Source organism: Dromiciops gliroides, chromosome 1, assembly GCF_019393635.1.
Source record: "Dromiciops gliroides isolate mDroGli1 chromosome 1, mDroGli1.pri, whole genome shotgun sequence".
Lineage (NCBI taxonomy): Eukaryota > Metazoa > Chordata > Mammalia > Microbiotheria > Microbiotheriidae > Dromiciops > Dromiciops gliroides.
In genome coordinates, this window is record NC_057861.1 from 679992422 (window position 1) to 680007907 (window position 15486).

At 38.2% G+C, this 15486-nt stretch overlaps 1 protein-coding gene across 1 annotated transcript in view; it reads right to left on the bottom strand.

The window, feature by feature from the left end:
- RFT1 (RFT1 homolog) overlaps positions 1–15486 on the bottom strand; it is a 48128-nt gene that overhangs the window by 17597 nt on the left and 15045 nt on the right. The window contains exons 7-10 of the mRNA XM_043977440.1: positions 10106–10184; positions 3478–3528; positions 2600–2730; positions 727–871 (exon numbers count right to left, since the gene is read on the bottom strand). Coding sequence (XP_043833375.1) covers positions 727–871; positions 2600–2730; positions 3478–3528; positions 10106–10184 — 406 coding nt within the window. The remainder of the gene's footprint in view (positions 1–726; positions 872–2599; positions 2731–3477; positions 3529–10105; positions 10185–15486) is intronic.

Genomic DNA, 15486 nt, shown 5'->3' on the forward strand with positions numbered 1-15486 from the left:
TTAATAAATGAATTATAAAGAGTTCTTTTTACAAAGACTTTACCAGCAGGAAAAGGTATTTGGGATTCTTTTCTACTAACCTGAGGAATTAAAATAACTTTTCTATACCTAAGACGAAAAGCTACAAATGGATGGACAACCTGAAGATAAAGCTGCTGTCCAATGCAGTATGAAATGGATGAGCTTTAATTTACAAAATAATAACCTAATATCAAACAGTTGCTAAGAGAAATGGTATGTATTGAGTTGCTTAAAAGTGAAGCCTATCCAACCATCTTTTTCTTCCTAAACCCAGAGTTATTGGAATAAACATAGTATTCACTTGCATAGTTTGATGCAATTCTTCGAAAATTACTCCAAGTTATCCTTTAGAGGCTTTTTTATGCATGAAGCCATTAGACTTAAGTGGCTTTTATTATCTTCTGAAGCTCATTAGCACTATTACAGTCATTCTAAGGGAAGCTGGTGAACTGCTCTGCAAGAAGCTGTAAGAAGAACAGCACTGAGCCTCCTCCAGGCTGAGGTCTGGGTGTCATAAAGAATCTCAGAGTCATCCAGGTACTAATTAGGACACCTATTTGTTGGTGTAGGAGATACAAGAGCCCTATCCACCAGGAAGTTTTTCCCTCTCCTGACAGAACCATCAACCTGTGTTGTCATGCACAATGAATGAATTCTTATTTCTTATTAGAAAGGATACAAACCAGGTAAAAATGTGGAACATACCTGACCCAGTACTAAGCATGGACCCTCCATAAATATCCAAAGCCAACTGAGAATAGGAATAGCCAAAAACAGTTATGGTCAGACCAATCAGAAGGACAAGCTTCAGCAGGGACTCTAAAACTGTTGCTGCCATGGCAATATCCTCCTGGGGCAGGAATAAAAGTAAAGGAAACCACATGAATCATAACCTAAAGGAAAATACATCTATTTTTGGTACTTCAAAGCAGGGCTTCTTAAACTTTTTCCACTCACGACCCCTTTTTGCCCACAAAATTTTTACAGGGACCACAGGTATAATGTAGGTATCTAAAACCGGTATATGTAACTTTTTACTGTTGCCAAATTTTTCTCAATCCCCATAATCAGTTACATGACACCGTATGGGGTCTCAATCTACAGTTTAAGAAGCTTTGGTTTAAAGAATCTAGATTTCCTCCTTCATCAACATACAATGTATCATATACTCTTATAGCTGTCTAATGATCTCCAGAACCAGCTTTGTATCCTGAATGTGTTTTCACATCAATTAGCAAATGAGGAGAAACAGAGAGGAACACATATATGAGGTGAGGTTTTTTCCAACTGCTTTTGGATAAATTAACTTCAACTGTCAGCATGTTACATTATGGAATACCCAATGTATTCTTTGAATACTAAATTCTTTGAAATCTCTTTTCCCTTGAACTTTTTCATTAAATTAAAACTGCTATATGCTATTATATCTGCTGGCAATATCATCTCTCCCACTCCAACCCTTTCAGTTTTCAGTATTCTGAAGGCATTGTAAATGTATATTAATGTGAGACTACATATTGGATAACTGAACAATAACAACAACATTAAGCATTTGTTAAGCAATTACCATGTGCCAAGAACTGTGCTAAGCACTGGAGATATGAAGACAGAAAAGAACATGATCCCCGACCTCAAAGAACTCACATTTTAATGGGGAGACAACATGCAAGCAATGAAATACATACATAATTTATAGATCTTGACATATTTGACAAAATCTCTTAAGATTTCTCAGGGCAAAAGGTTTACCTAACCTGATTATAATTCAAAGGAAAATCAGAAAATTGGAATATGTTCATGTATGTATGTATGGTTTCTCCATTTCTTGGAATGTTCCCTACATTTGCCATAGAATATTAAGATGAATATTTGTCTCCAAGCATCTAACGTTTCACCCAAGTCTTGGCAGCTCCCATGCATTAGAGCAGGGAGGGGAACCATGTGATGGCCTCTTTTCCTCCCCATTCTGCCTAAGCTGTGGTTCTTTCTTTCTTTCTTTCTTTTGTGGGGCAATGAGGGTTAAGTGACATGCCCAGGATCACACAGCTAGAGTGTCAAGCGTCTGAGGCTGGATTTGAACTCAGGTCTTCCTGAATCCAGGGCTGGTGCTTTATCCACTGTGCCACCTAGCTGCCCCATAAACTGTGGTTCTTAAACTTTTTAATCCTATACAGCATCCTGAGGCCTTCTTTGGTGTCACATATCCTTCCAACTAAGAGGAAAATGTGATACAATTTTTGTTGTTCCCAAGGGAAGACCCACAGTAGTGGGATAGCTCTTTTCTTTCCTTTGATGAATAGGAGAGAAGTTCTAAGACAGGATTAGGACAGGCCCCCAAAGTGACAAAGAAGTAGGGGCAAAAAGAGGAGCACAGTACAGAAGGATGGGGTCATGGGGAGAACTATCTCCAAAAAAGCACATGGAGTCTGGGACTATGCAACAAAATGAGGAGGAAAGGTTAAACCTCAAAGGAACACAACTCAAATGGAAGGCACAAAGAATAATTGACATTTCTGTTTTTTTTTTTCCCTTCAGTTCAATAAGTGAATTTAATTTAGAATATGAGAACAAAAAATACCTGTTTTTGAAGCTTGACACTCTTTCCCCTTTCCAGAACCTTAGCAAAGAATATGTAAAAACTCTCCTCTATTGGCTGGAAAACCAATCTGGCCACAAGTGAGCCTAAGTTATTCACTATGTCATAAACACCTAGCAGAACAAAAAAAGGAAAATAATGCAATTGTTTTCATCTTTCTGTCCTGTTTTAATCTTTTCCAGTGGCAGGTTTTTTGAAACTTAGACAATGCACATTTTATTGTTCTGTTCAGCTTCCATTTCTGTTAACTTTGCAGAACAAACAGGTATTCAATTTTAAAAGAAGCACCTACAATCTATAACCATATTGACACAAAAAGGAATCTCTAGCTACATAAACATACCCAAGAGTAACTCAGCCTAGAGACAATGGGGTCCGTACTCTACTGGTAAACTACCACCTGTTTGGAATATCAGAATCCCAGGCCCAGCAAAGCAGGAAGGGAGAGTACCTGGATAGCTAAAATACTTTAGTGCCATCGCTAGACACTTAAAAAGATATTCTAAACCTTTCATCTACTTACAAAGAACAACAGTTTGGTACCTTTAGAAACTGACAATTTCATTTTCACAAAAAGCAATAAAACAGAGAACAATATTAAGTATTTATTGAGTGCTATCTTATAAACATTAACTATGGTAAAGCTAAAAAAAAAACCCAAAAACAAACAAAAACCTTACAGGGGCGGCTAGGTGGCACAGTGGATAATGCACCGGCCCTGGAGTCAGGAGTACCTGAGTTCAAATCCGGCCTCAGATACTTGACACTTACTAGCTGTGTGACCCTGGGCAAGTCACTTAACCCCCAATGCCCCGCAAAAAAACAAAAAAACAAAACAAAAAAACTATGGTAAAGCTTACCTTGGTCTCCAAAATTTAACACATTCAAAAATGTCATCACATACCGCTCACCTGTAAGTTTAAAAGCAAAAGAATTAACATTTAAAACACAGAGTTCCAGTTTCTCTTTTCTGGCTGGCAGAACTTACTTTTAAAGTGAAAAGTTTTAATCTCCAGCTAAGTATAGTTCCTTGTGCATGAGTCCAGCTTTAACGCTGACTCTAAAAGATTGAAATGTAATGAAAAACATTTTGAAACTATTTTTTTTTTTGTTGGTTTGTTTGGTTTTTTTTGGCGGAGCAATGAGGGTTAAGTGACTTGCCCAGGGTCACACAGCTAGTACGTGTCAAGTGTCTGAGGCTGGATTTGAACTCAGGTCCTCCTGAATCCAGGGCTGGTGCTTTATCCACTGCACCACCTAGCTGCCCCCACCTTGAAACTATTTTTTAATAGATTATGATGAAATCTAGCACAAGATTCCAAATCAAGGTAATTTTTTTCAAGTTTTAAGACAGCAAGAAATCTGGGTCTAAATGTTTTAGAAAGTCTTCATGGTAGAGTGGACAGAGTGCTGGCCTTGAAGTCAGAAAGACCAGAGTTCATATCCTATCTCTAACCTATACTAGCTGTTAAGCTAACACTGGGCAAATCACTTAACCATCTGAGTGCCCCAGGCAATTCTCTAAGACTATCAGTGACAGGAAAGGAAATGATCTGTGGCAAAGATGACAAAAAAGGAAAATGACCAATATTAGAGGGGCTACAGGAAAACAGGCACACGGTTGGTGGAGCTGTGATTTGGTCCAACCATTCTGGAAAGCAATCTGCAATAATGCTCCAAAAGTCACTAAACTATGTATACCTTTTGACCGGGAGATATTACACCTAAGCATATATCCTAAAGAAATCAAGGAAAAAGGAAAAGGACCTATGTGTATAAAAATATTTATAGCTGCTCTCTTCAGAGTAGCAAAAACTAAGGGAGTGCCTACCTATTAGGGTATGGCTAAACAAATTATGGCATATGAATATAATGGAATAGGAAATGAGGAAATGGATAGTTTCAGAGGAAACTGAGAAGATCTTTATGAGATGATGCAGAATACAGTAAACCAGACTTAGGAGAAAAAAATATACAATGACAACATCTTGATAAAGAAAAACAACCTGGAAAGACTTTAGAATGTTGATCAATGTAATGATGAATCACAACTCTAGAGGACCAAAGAGAAGGCACACTATTTTTTGTCAGAGAGGTGATGGATTTAAAATGCAGAATGTGACTTATGTTTTTGGACATGGCTAATGTGCAATTTTTTTTTTTGCCTGACTATGCATGTTTGTTATGAAGGTTTTTTTTTTTATTTATCTTTAAACTGTTCAAAGGGGGTAGAAGAGAAAATAAATTAATTAATAATTAATCAGCATTAATCAGAAAAAGAATTTAAATTTAAAAAATATATTGGTTTGCTTCTTGCTCCCCATACCAATGAAATCACAAGTTTTGTTTAAAAGGAAAAAAGGGTATTCGCAGCCACAGTCTCAATCTCCTTTGTTGGATCTGAATCCAAGTCAATCCACCAACCACTAACACTGTTCTACAGGGTTCTGTTCTGGGCCTTCTCTTCTCCCTCTATACTGTTTCACTTGCTGATCTCATCAGCTCACATGGTTTTAATGATCATCTCTATGCTGATGATTCTCAAAGCTACTTACTGCCCTAACCTCTTGGCTGACCTCCAATCTTGCATCCAACTGCTTTTCAGACATCTCGAACTGGATGTCCATTAGACATTGTAAACTCAATATGTCCCAAACTAAACTCATTATCTTTCCCTCTAAACCTTCCTCCTTTCCAAATTACCCTATTACTGTTGAGGGCACCACCAAACTCCCAGTCCTCCAGGCTCCAATCTTGACTCCTCATGACCTCTCATGGCCTATGTCTGATCTGTTGCCAAGGCCTGTCAATTTCACCTTTGTAACATCTCTCAAATATGCCCCTTCTCTCTCTTCTGACACGACCACCATCCTGGTGCCAGTCTTCATCACCTCACACTTGGGACTACTGAACCCTGCTGGTGGGTCGGCTTCCCTCAGGTCTCTCCTTACTCCAATCACCCATCAAGGTGATTCTCCTAAAGCTCCAGTCTGGTCATGTCACCTTCCTCCTCAGTAAACTCCAGTAGCTCTCTATCACCTCCAGGATCAAATACAAAATCCTCTGGCCTTCAAAGCCCTTCCTAACCTAGTCGTCTCCCACTTCTTTTCTAGTCTTCTTACACCATGCCCTCCATATGCTCTTCAAACCAGTGACACTGGACTCCTTGCACTCCATGAACAAGATACTCTATCTCTAGGTATTCTCTCAGGCTGTGCCCCTGATCAGAATGCTCTCCCTTCTCAACTACACCTCCTGGTTTCCCTGTCTTCCTTCAAGTCCCAGGTAATATCCCATCTCTATAGGAAGCCTTTCCCAAAGCCTCTTCATTCTAGTGCCTTCCCTCTGCTAATTATTTCTTATTTGTCCTGTATATGATTTGTTTGTGCATATTTATGTGCTTGTTGTCTCCCCAATTACACTATGAATTCCCCCAGTCCTGTAGGCAGGGACTGTCTTCTGCCTGTCTTTGTATCTCCAAGTGCCCCACACAGAACTGTTATATGTCTTATTTAAAATGTACATTTCTATTTTAAAACTTTTTATTTTTTGGCATTTTGAATTTGACAAACACCAACAAACATGAACATTTCCAAATACAAAGAGCAGAAAGAGAATTTTATATGGGACTATCAATTATATACAACCTTTTAAAAAAAATCTGTAATAGAGCCAATATATTAGCTTCAAAGCTATCCTGCTAATCTGTGTCTCTTTGAAATTCTTTTTCTCTTCTGTGAACTTGTAAAAGATTTCTCAATGACCCTCTTTTTTTCTTTTTCTTTTGATATTTTAACTAGTTCCCTTCTCACCATGAAATCCTTTTCATTAAAAAAAACCTAAAACCTCAAACCAACAACAAGGCAACCCTCCCTTGTAATGAATGAGTACAGTCAAACATAACAAATCCACTCATTGGCCATGTATGAAAATGTATGTCTCATTCTGCACTTCTAGTCCATCATTTCTCTGTCAGGCTCCATCACTGGTCCTCTGGAGCCAGGCCTGAACATTGCATTAATCAATTCTAAGTAGCTCAAAGTTGTTTTTCTTTATAACGTTGTAGTGGTTAGATAAATTATTTTCCTGGTTCTACTCATTTCACTCTGCATCATTTCTTTCAAGTCTTTTCGAGTTTCTGAGTCTATTCCTTTTATCATTTCTTATAGTGCAATAATATCCCATTACATTCATATTTCATAATTTGTTCAGCACTTCCTTAATATGGGCACCATTTTAGGATCTATTTCTTTGCTACAACATAAAAACCTGCTATATTTTTGTACATATGAGTCCTTTTTTTCTTTTAAAAATTTCTTTGGGATTATATACCTAGTAGTGGTCTTGCTGGGTCAAAGAGTACACAGTTTGGTGACTTTGGGGATAGAGCTCAAATTTGCTTTTCAGAATGGCTAGACTGATTCACAGCTCTCAACTGTATATTAGTGTGTCTATACTCCTCCAACTCCAACAATTATAATTTCTAAAATTGCAGGTTCTACCATATCACTTCTCTACTCAATAGACTCCAGTGGCTCTCTATTGCCTCTAGGATCAAGTATGAAATCCTCCACTTGGCATTCCCAGCCCTTCAAACCAACACCCTCCTACCTTTCTAGTATTCTTACACTTTGCTCCTCAACACATACTCTTCAATCCAGTGACATTAGCCTCCTGGCTGTTCCATAAACAAGATATTTCATCTCTAGGCTCCAGGCATTTTCTTTGCCTGTCCCCTATGCGTGGAATGTTCTGTCCTCAACTCTGCCTATTGATTTCCCCAGCTTCCTCTAAGTCCTTACCTTCTATATGAAGTTTCTCCCAACTCCTCTTAATTTTAGTGCTTCCCTTTAGCTAATTATTTCTTATTTATCCTGTATTAGTTTGCTTTGTATATATATTTATTTGCATATGTCTCTCTAATTAGATTATAAGCCCCTTGAGGGCAGAACTATCTTTGCCTCTTTTTGTGTTCTTAGCACAGTAGTGGCACACAGTAGGTTCTTAATAAATATTTACTGATATCATACTTTCTCTTTAAAAACCATACTGTTTTTGTAATAGAGTCTAATTTATCTTTAGAGCCAGACACCACACGACACATTTTCTCCTTTATGATCCAGTTCTAACACAATTTCAAATACAACCACTGCAAGCCAACAGACACTTATTCTACCTCCTGTTTTCCCAAAATTATACTTTCTTAGTATTTTACCTTAGGTGAATGAACCAAAATAAAGATGGAACTTATAAAAGTAACTAGGGTCCAACATGAAAGATTTTACAAACATGTGGTATCATCAGTAACTGCTCCTTATTAAGAAGCACAGGATTCATCGCCTAGCCACACCCATCTTGGCTGTGACACTTAATCTCTCTGTAGCTAAGGGTAAATCAATTAACTTATATACTGATTTTAGATAAGAAGTATAATATGACTATTACTAAGCCAGAGGGGAAGGGACTTGTAGAATGTCACACTCTGAGTTAGTGGTATTCCTTTATTGAGTTCTAGCTGCTATTACAACAATTAGAACAAATACGCCATCATATTAACTCGTGGTTGGTGAATTTGTGGATGATATAACCTCACATAAACAAGACTTTAGTGATCATTTGTGGTCTAGAAGACTAACAGGCCACAACTTAGGTTGAATATGCTTTCTGTAGGCTTGCTATATTTACTATTAAACATCTGGGGCCAAGAAAAGGGGCACATAAACAAAAATGCACTTTATTAAAAAATAGTTTTAAAAAATCAGTCGGCCTTCCTATTTTTAATGTGGTAAACTGATCAGCACTCTCATTAACAGGTTCACAAAATATTAGTGCTGTTTTTCCTATCCTGTCACACAAACAAATATTTGCATTTATTTCCTCTGGAAGTTTCTGAACCCCCTCATTTTAAAAAGCTAAGAGTCTATGTTTAGGTTGAGAGTACCAAGTTTGATTCATATCACAGAACCACAGAATTAGAAGGGTCTGTCCCCCAAGGTTACAGACAAAGAAACCAAAGTATAAAAAAGGAGAAGGATTTTTATCCAAGTTATAGAATCAATCAAGAAATATTTCCCGAACCTCTATTTTTAGCTTAATGATGATCTAACACAGATAAATTTGTCACCATTCTACTCCATCTATGCCTTTGTTAAGACTGGGGCATCTCATCCCTCTCATTACATGGGTGAATCTCATTTTCTATGCAAATGAAATAATAAAAACCTGGTTCTTGTAAGCCTATTCATAATTTAATATGAAAATGGAATTCTAGGGAAGCAAGAGTGGAAAGTCAGAGGCCTGTGTTCCAGTACTGATTTTGCCAATAATTAGCTTCTGTGACAATGGGCAAGTAATTTCCCTTCTTTTTCTTCACGTACAAAGTGAAGAGATTGAACAAGATCATCTCTGAGGCTCTTTTCAATTATAAAAGTCTTTATTCCATGTGAAGTAGCTAAAAAACTAGATGACAGAGTCAGGATGCAGAAAGGTATTGACAGGCTGGAGCACTTGGCTGAATCTAGAACAGATGAAATTCAGCAGGGATAGAGGTAAAGTTCAAAATATCCATCTACTTCACAAACACAAGAGGAGGAAGGCATGACTAGGCAGCAATTTGTCCAAAAACAACCTGGAGCCTTTACAACAAATTAGCAGTGTGCTATCAGAGCCAAAAAACGAATGTGTCTTTGGGTTGCATTAAAAAAGGCTGCACTGCTTCTGTGAGTAAAGCAGTGACAGTCCCACTCCATAGTGTCCTGGTCTATATTTAGTTCTGGGCACCACGGTTTAGGAAGCCCACTGATAAGCTGAAGAATGTTCAAAAGAGGGTGACTAGGATGGGGTAAAGCCTCGAGACCATGTCACATAAGGAATGCCTGAAGGAATTTGGGAAATTTAGCCTGAAGAAGAAAAAACTTGGGGGGCATAATAGCCTTCTTCAAATATTTAAACAGCTAAAAAGTGAAAGAGCAATTAGCCTGATTCTTGTTTGGCCCGAAGGCAAAACCAGACTCAGCAGGCAGAAATTGTAAAGAGGGAAAATTTAGGTTTAACACTAGGAAAAAATGTCTTAGCAGCTAGAGCCACCCAAAAGTGGAATGGGCTGTCAGAAATCTTCAAGCAGGTGCTGGATGGCTGCTTACTGGAATGGCTCACTTCTCACTCCAGGAAGCCGTGCCTCTTTTAATGCAACCTGAGATCCCGCTGAAATTCAGTGGGAATTTCTGAGGCATAAATTTGACTAAAGGTACCTTCCAACTTTAAAATTCTGCAATTCTGTGAAGTCATTGTTAAACAAAGACCCCTACTTATTACATTTTACTTCAAAATTTATCTTTCAGAAATTCCACTGAGAATTACTACACAACTTGTTAATTTGGACTTGTTACTTCTAGTCCTAGGAAATTTCCCTCTCTGATTTGTTCTCTTTATAAATCAAACTATGATTCCATGACAACTCAAAGAAATCCTGCTATTTATTGTACTCACCTTCTGTCAAAATCTGTTTCAGGAAGGATTGTTTGAAGAAACTCCATGTCAATTTAGCTTCTTTCCAATTAACAAAAGTCTGCAGGGTAGAGAGAAAAAAGGATGTAAAGTTTTGGTTTTATACAATGAACTAATAGAAGGAAGGATATCCTCCAGGCTATGAACTACAAATTCCTAAATCTCACAAGGACACCTTTCCTTCTATTCCTGCCCCAATTCTTCAGTCAATGCTGAGCACACAGTAGGAACACACTAACTGCTAGATTGAACTGTGGTCATTATCAAATATAAACATGAACTCTTCCATCTTGGCAGCCTCCTTATAAGAAGCCTATCAAAATATCCATACGTTGATGACATTTGGGAAAATGCTTCACTTCTTTCAAACGATCCCAAGAGTAAATCAGCAATACTTCATTCAATACAACATTCCCTACAATCAACAAACAACTAGTGCTTTCTTTGATTTCCCTGGCTGTAGAAGAGATGTGATGTTGTGAGGCTGCATGGAGGCCAATAAGCTTTTTAAAGTTTTTTTGCTGCTTTTTAAAAATATCCCATTCGTTTCTGAATATACCTTTCCCCCTTATTCATTGAGCTTTCCCTTGTCAACAAAGATTTAAAAAACCAAACAGTTCTACAAAACTGTCACAGTGACTGACATGCTATCCAACATTCCCCTTACCCCATAGTCCCCCATTTCTCCAATAAATGGGAGGCTATCTTCTGTCTGTTCTCTGGAGCCAAACTTGCAGACAACCATTACACTTCAGCCTGATGCTTTCTTTTTTTTTTTTTTTAAATTTTATTTGTATTTTTGTGAGGCAATTGGGGTTAAGTGACTTGCCCAGAGTCACACAGCTAGTAAGTGTTAAGTGTCTGAGGCCGGATTTGAACCCAGGTACTCCTGACTCCAGGGCTGGTGCTCTATCCACTGCGCCATCTAGCTGCCCCCTGATGCTTTCTTTACCTATTGGCTCCAGAGGCTTTTACCCACAATCTACCAAAACCTGATTGCTACACCAAAGGAATCACAGCCTTTATGTTACAATTTAAGGAATCAGTATTGAGTTTTTCTTCGGTTACATTATACATCATGAACTGTCAACAAGAGCATTGATTTCTATCTGATCTCAGTTTCCAAGGAGTAAAAAACACTTCAGATATGGGTCTGTTTATTGAGCACAGTGTTAAAGGACTAGTCTTTAATATGTAGACCAAATATCACTCATCAGGCATTCCTAAGAAGGCCCCCGGACAGCAAGTGAAGCTTGTCTCTAGCCCCTGGCAGCTCTCTTTTGTGTCCCCTAGTTCCTTCTCTTTCGCGTTTCTGGGGCCCCTCCAACCACTCCCCTCCTCCTTGGGTATGATGTACTCTTCTATGTAGAAAGTGTTTCCTATAAGAGCGTGTCAAAGTGTTGCATCTCTCATGTGTAGAAGCATCTGCACTTTAAAACAGGCCCATCGGAAGATAGCCATGTTTAACTCGGGGATAACCACTCTCCAACAGGGATATTCTAGGTATCACTGGGACTGTACATGTGGACAAAGAGTCTTCTGAGCCCTTAAATCAGGCTAGCCGGGGAATCATCTAATCCATTTGCTTGTAAAGTCTGTCCTATCCTTGCATCATAGCCCTGAAGCTAGTCGCTGCTGAAAGTCCAGGGGTGTTTGCCTCCTTCAGCTATATTAGAGAGATCCTTGAGAGGGAGGTAAGTTCTAGCAACCTCAGTAGTTCTGATCCATTCAACAGGATCCTAGAAGGCAAAATGACAAACTAGGGCCCTTTAAAATCAACCTGGCCTCCTGGGGTCCCCTTCTCTACGGCTGGATGTGCAGTGGAACAATACAGACTTAAACAGGACTAATGCAAACATCTATAGGTACTGACTTTTTATTTATGCTACATATTTTTATGTACTTCTTTTCTCCTTATTTGAACATAAGGACATTTTTTAACTTGTTTCCACACTCAGCACATAGTAGGTGCTTAATAAACACTTGCTAATTGATGTTAAATCACAGGGTACTTCATCTTAAGGAATAAACTCTTTTCACCAGATCCAAATGCATCAGCCTTCTTAGCCACCACAGTTATGTAGCTATGTCTCCTTTAGATAAACATTACACTTTAGGGTGATAGGATGGGTTCACATAATATTCTTTTTTTTTTTACATGATTTTTTTTTTTTGCAGGACAATGAGGGCCAAGTGACTTGCCCAGGGTCACACAGCTAGTTAGGTGTCAAGTGTCTGAGGCCGGATCTGAACTCAGGTCCTCCTGAATCCAGAGCCAGCGCCCCATCCACTGCACCACCTAGCTGCCCCACATAATATTCTTTAAAACAGGAAATGACTGTAACACCCTGGATCTATAAAGTAACTTTCTTCTTAAGCAAAGTATGGTTCAACTTCCTATTAAAATATAAAAACTATAAGAGCATATCAAGGTTTCAAGAGCTTTTTGCAGGAGCGTGAAATAGGAATGACCATGGTAAGAGTCGATGATGACTAAGGCCCTCCTTCAGTGCATTTCATTCAAAAGTTCTGACTTAAGGCTGAATTTCCCAATGTCTTCTGTTTAAGTAGACTTGTGGTTTGGAGGGAACAGCCTCACTATTTACTGTTTCCAAAATGTTCATTAAAAACAAAAGAAACTGAATCCAGGGTTGGACTCCATTCTAGGGCCTCTGATAAATAGCATGGAAGAGGAAGAAGAGAGTTCCTTAATTTTTCTTTATGCTATTCTGAGTGACTTGTCAGGAGAGAAAGAAGGGAAGGAGACCTGCACTCCTTAACATCTGAGAGAGATGTCAATTTTCATGGGGCCTACACTTGGAAGCATCTGACCAGCATACCATTCGCCAGCCTCATTTTGTAGAAGAGAGGCATTGGGAAAAGAAATGTGATATGCTGTAAATTAGGAAAAGTCACAGAACTAGAACTCAGAGGCTCAATTAAGCCATACTTACTCTCAAACCCTTCTCTCCATGAGGATAATTATTAACTGGGTTCTCTCTATAAAGGCCAAATGCCCCCCAAATGCCCCTAAAGAATGTTTACAGGCCTTTAAATTCATGCTGGTTTTCAGTGTTCTTTAGCCATCGTCTAACATATCTCTAAGATGAAAAGATTTTTAAAATCTGATTTTTATAGGCAGAAAAAATTTTAAATTTCATTAATTTCATTAAAGTATTAATATAGGATTCAAAGTATAAGAAGTAGGATGTAATAATTCTACCTTAGATTTTTATTTTGAACATCATATACTTTGATTTTTTAAACTGTTCTATGAAGAAATTTTCAATCTTCAAAAAAACCTCATAAAGTAATCAGTTTAGAGAATTTCATAGAGTAAATTTTAATTGTAAAATTGCCTTATATTCTTTATCTACCCAAATCCCGACCTCTCACTTTATTTATCTTTTATTTTTTGGCTTTGATCACTTCAATACAGAATAATGCTATTTACTCTATCATTCCCATCTGAAAACATTTACCATATTGCAGCCCTGGGCAAGTTCTTAAGGAAGAATCAGTTCCAACAAACTCACTAGTTGGGCAGTTTTTGCTGGGCACTCTATAGGTGGGTTATTCACACTACCTTGGAAAGAACTTTGTTAGTGTCTTCAGAATTGACTTGCTCATGTGAATTAGAGATTCCTGGTATGATTAATATCACTGAAACCAGTATTACTGAATAGGCTCTTTACTTAGATGTGATCAAAGATAGCATAGCCTGATGAAAAAAATGAGGTCAAGAAAAACTTGTATTTTCTCACTCTGTTTCAAGTGAAGAGGGGGCAGGTAGGTGGTGCAGTGGATAGAGAACCAGCCCTGGAGTCAGGAGGACCTGAGTTCAAATCCGACCTCAGACACTTAACATTTACTAGCTGTGTGACCCTGGGCAAGTCACTTAACTCCAATGGCCTCACCAAAAAAAAAAAAAATCAAGTGAAAAGAGAAGAATTATAAGGAATTAGCCAAGGCATGTAAGAGCCATTTGGTCTTGACTGCTTTCATATAAATAAAGTAGATTTAGGCTTAAGAAATACCTGTTCTCAGGGCAGCTATGTGGCACAGTGGATAAAGCACCAGCCCTGGATTCAGGAGGACCTGAGTTCAAATCCAGCCTCACACAGTTGACACTTACTAGCTGTGTGACCCTGTGCAAATCACTTAACTCTCACTGCCCCGCCGCTCCCCCCCAAAAATACTTGTTCTCTCATAGAACGTTTTACAACAGAATTTAAGAACTTCTGAGGGCTAAATTCTACATGTTTTTTTACCTTTTCAAGAAGTAAAGGAAAATAATAAGTACAAATCCCTTCCCTACTCTGCCCCATATAACTAACTGTTCTACTTCTACAAAACAAAGATAAAAAGAAGATGGCAAAGGAAAAGCAGACTAGTTGAGAACAGCCTCACCAAAGCATCCTTCAGAGATCACCTGATTAGTATTACAATTATATAAATGATATCAAAGCAGTAAGTAGCACCATTATGTGGAGAAGTACTCAAAGGATGTTCCTTTCAAAAGATGGAAGGGAGGGATTAGGGATATTCTTACTTTAGACTTGATTTTGACCAATAAGGAGGAATCAGCCATGGATTAAGAATACTGGGAACTGTGGGAGGTAGTAATCATGCAATCTTAGAATTCTTGACAGATTTTTTTAAAAAAAGGAACAGCAGGCAGTGCATGTCTCTGACACATGCCTAAAACTTTAGGGAAGAAGATTAATAAGATTTCAGATATAGGACAGGTAGAATCCATTGGTCTGAGATGCTAAGCAGAAAGTGGGCTTAAGAAAGATGGAGTATGGGCAGCTAGTTGGCACAGTGGATAAAGCACTGGCCCTGGATTCAGGAGGACCTGAGTTCGAATCTGATCTCAGACACTTGACGCTTACTAGCTGTGTGACCCTGGGTACTGCCCCACCCAAAAAAAAAAAAAAGAAAGAAAGAAAGAAAGAAAGAAAGAAAGAAAGAAAGAAAGAAAGAAAGAAAGAAAGAAAGAAAGAAAGATGGGGTACTCTTCTACCCAGAGGCTCCACTACTAGGTATGAACCCCAAGGAGGTAGTTGATAAAAAGAAAGACTCCATGTACTTCAAAATATTTATAGCAGTACTTTTCATAGTAGCAAAGAACAAGAAACAAAGTAGATGGCTATTGATTGGGAATTGACTAAACAAATGTTGGTCTATGAATGTAATGGAGTATTGCTGAGTTATAAAATATTACAAATATAATGACTATAGAGAAGATTTATATGAACAATGCGAAATGAAGTGAGCAGAGTTAAGAAAATAATATAGCCAATGAGTGCAACAACATAAATAGGAAGAACCACAACAAAACAACTAAAAGTGAATATTTC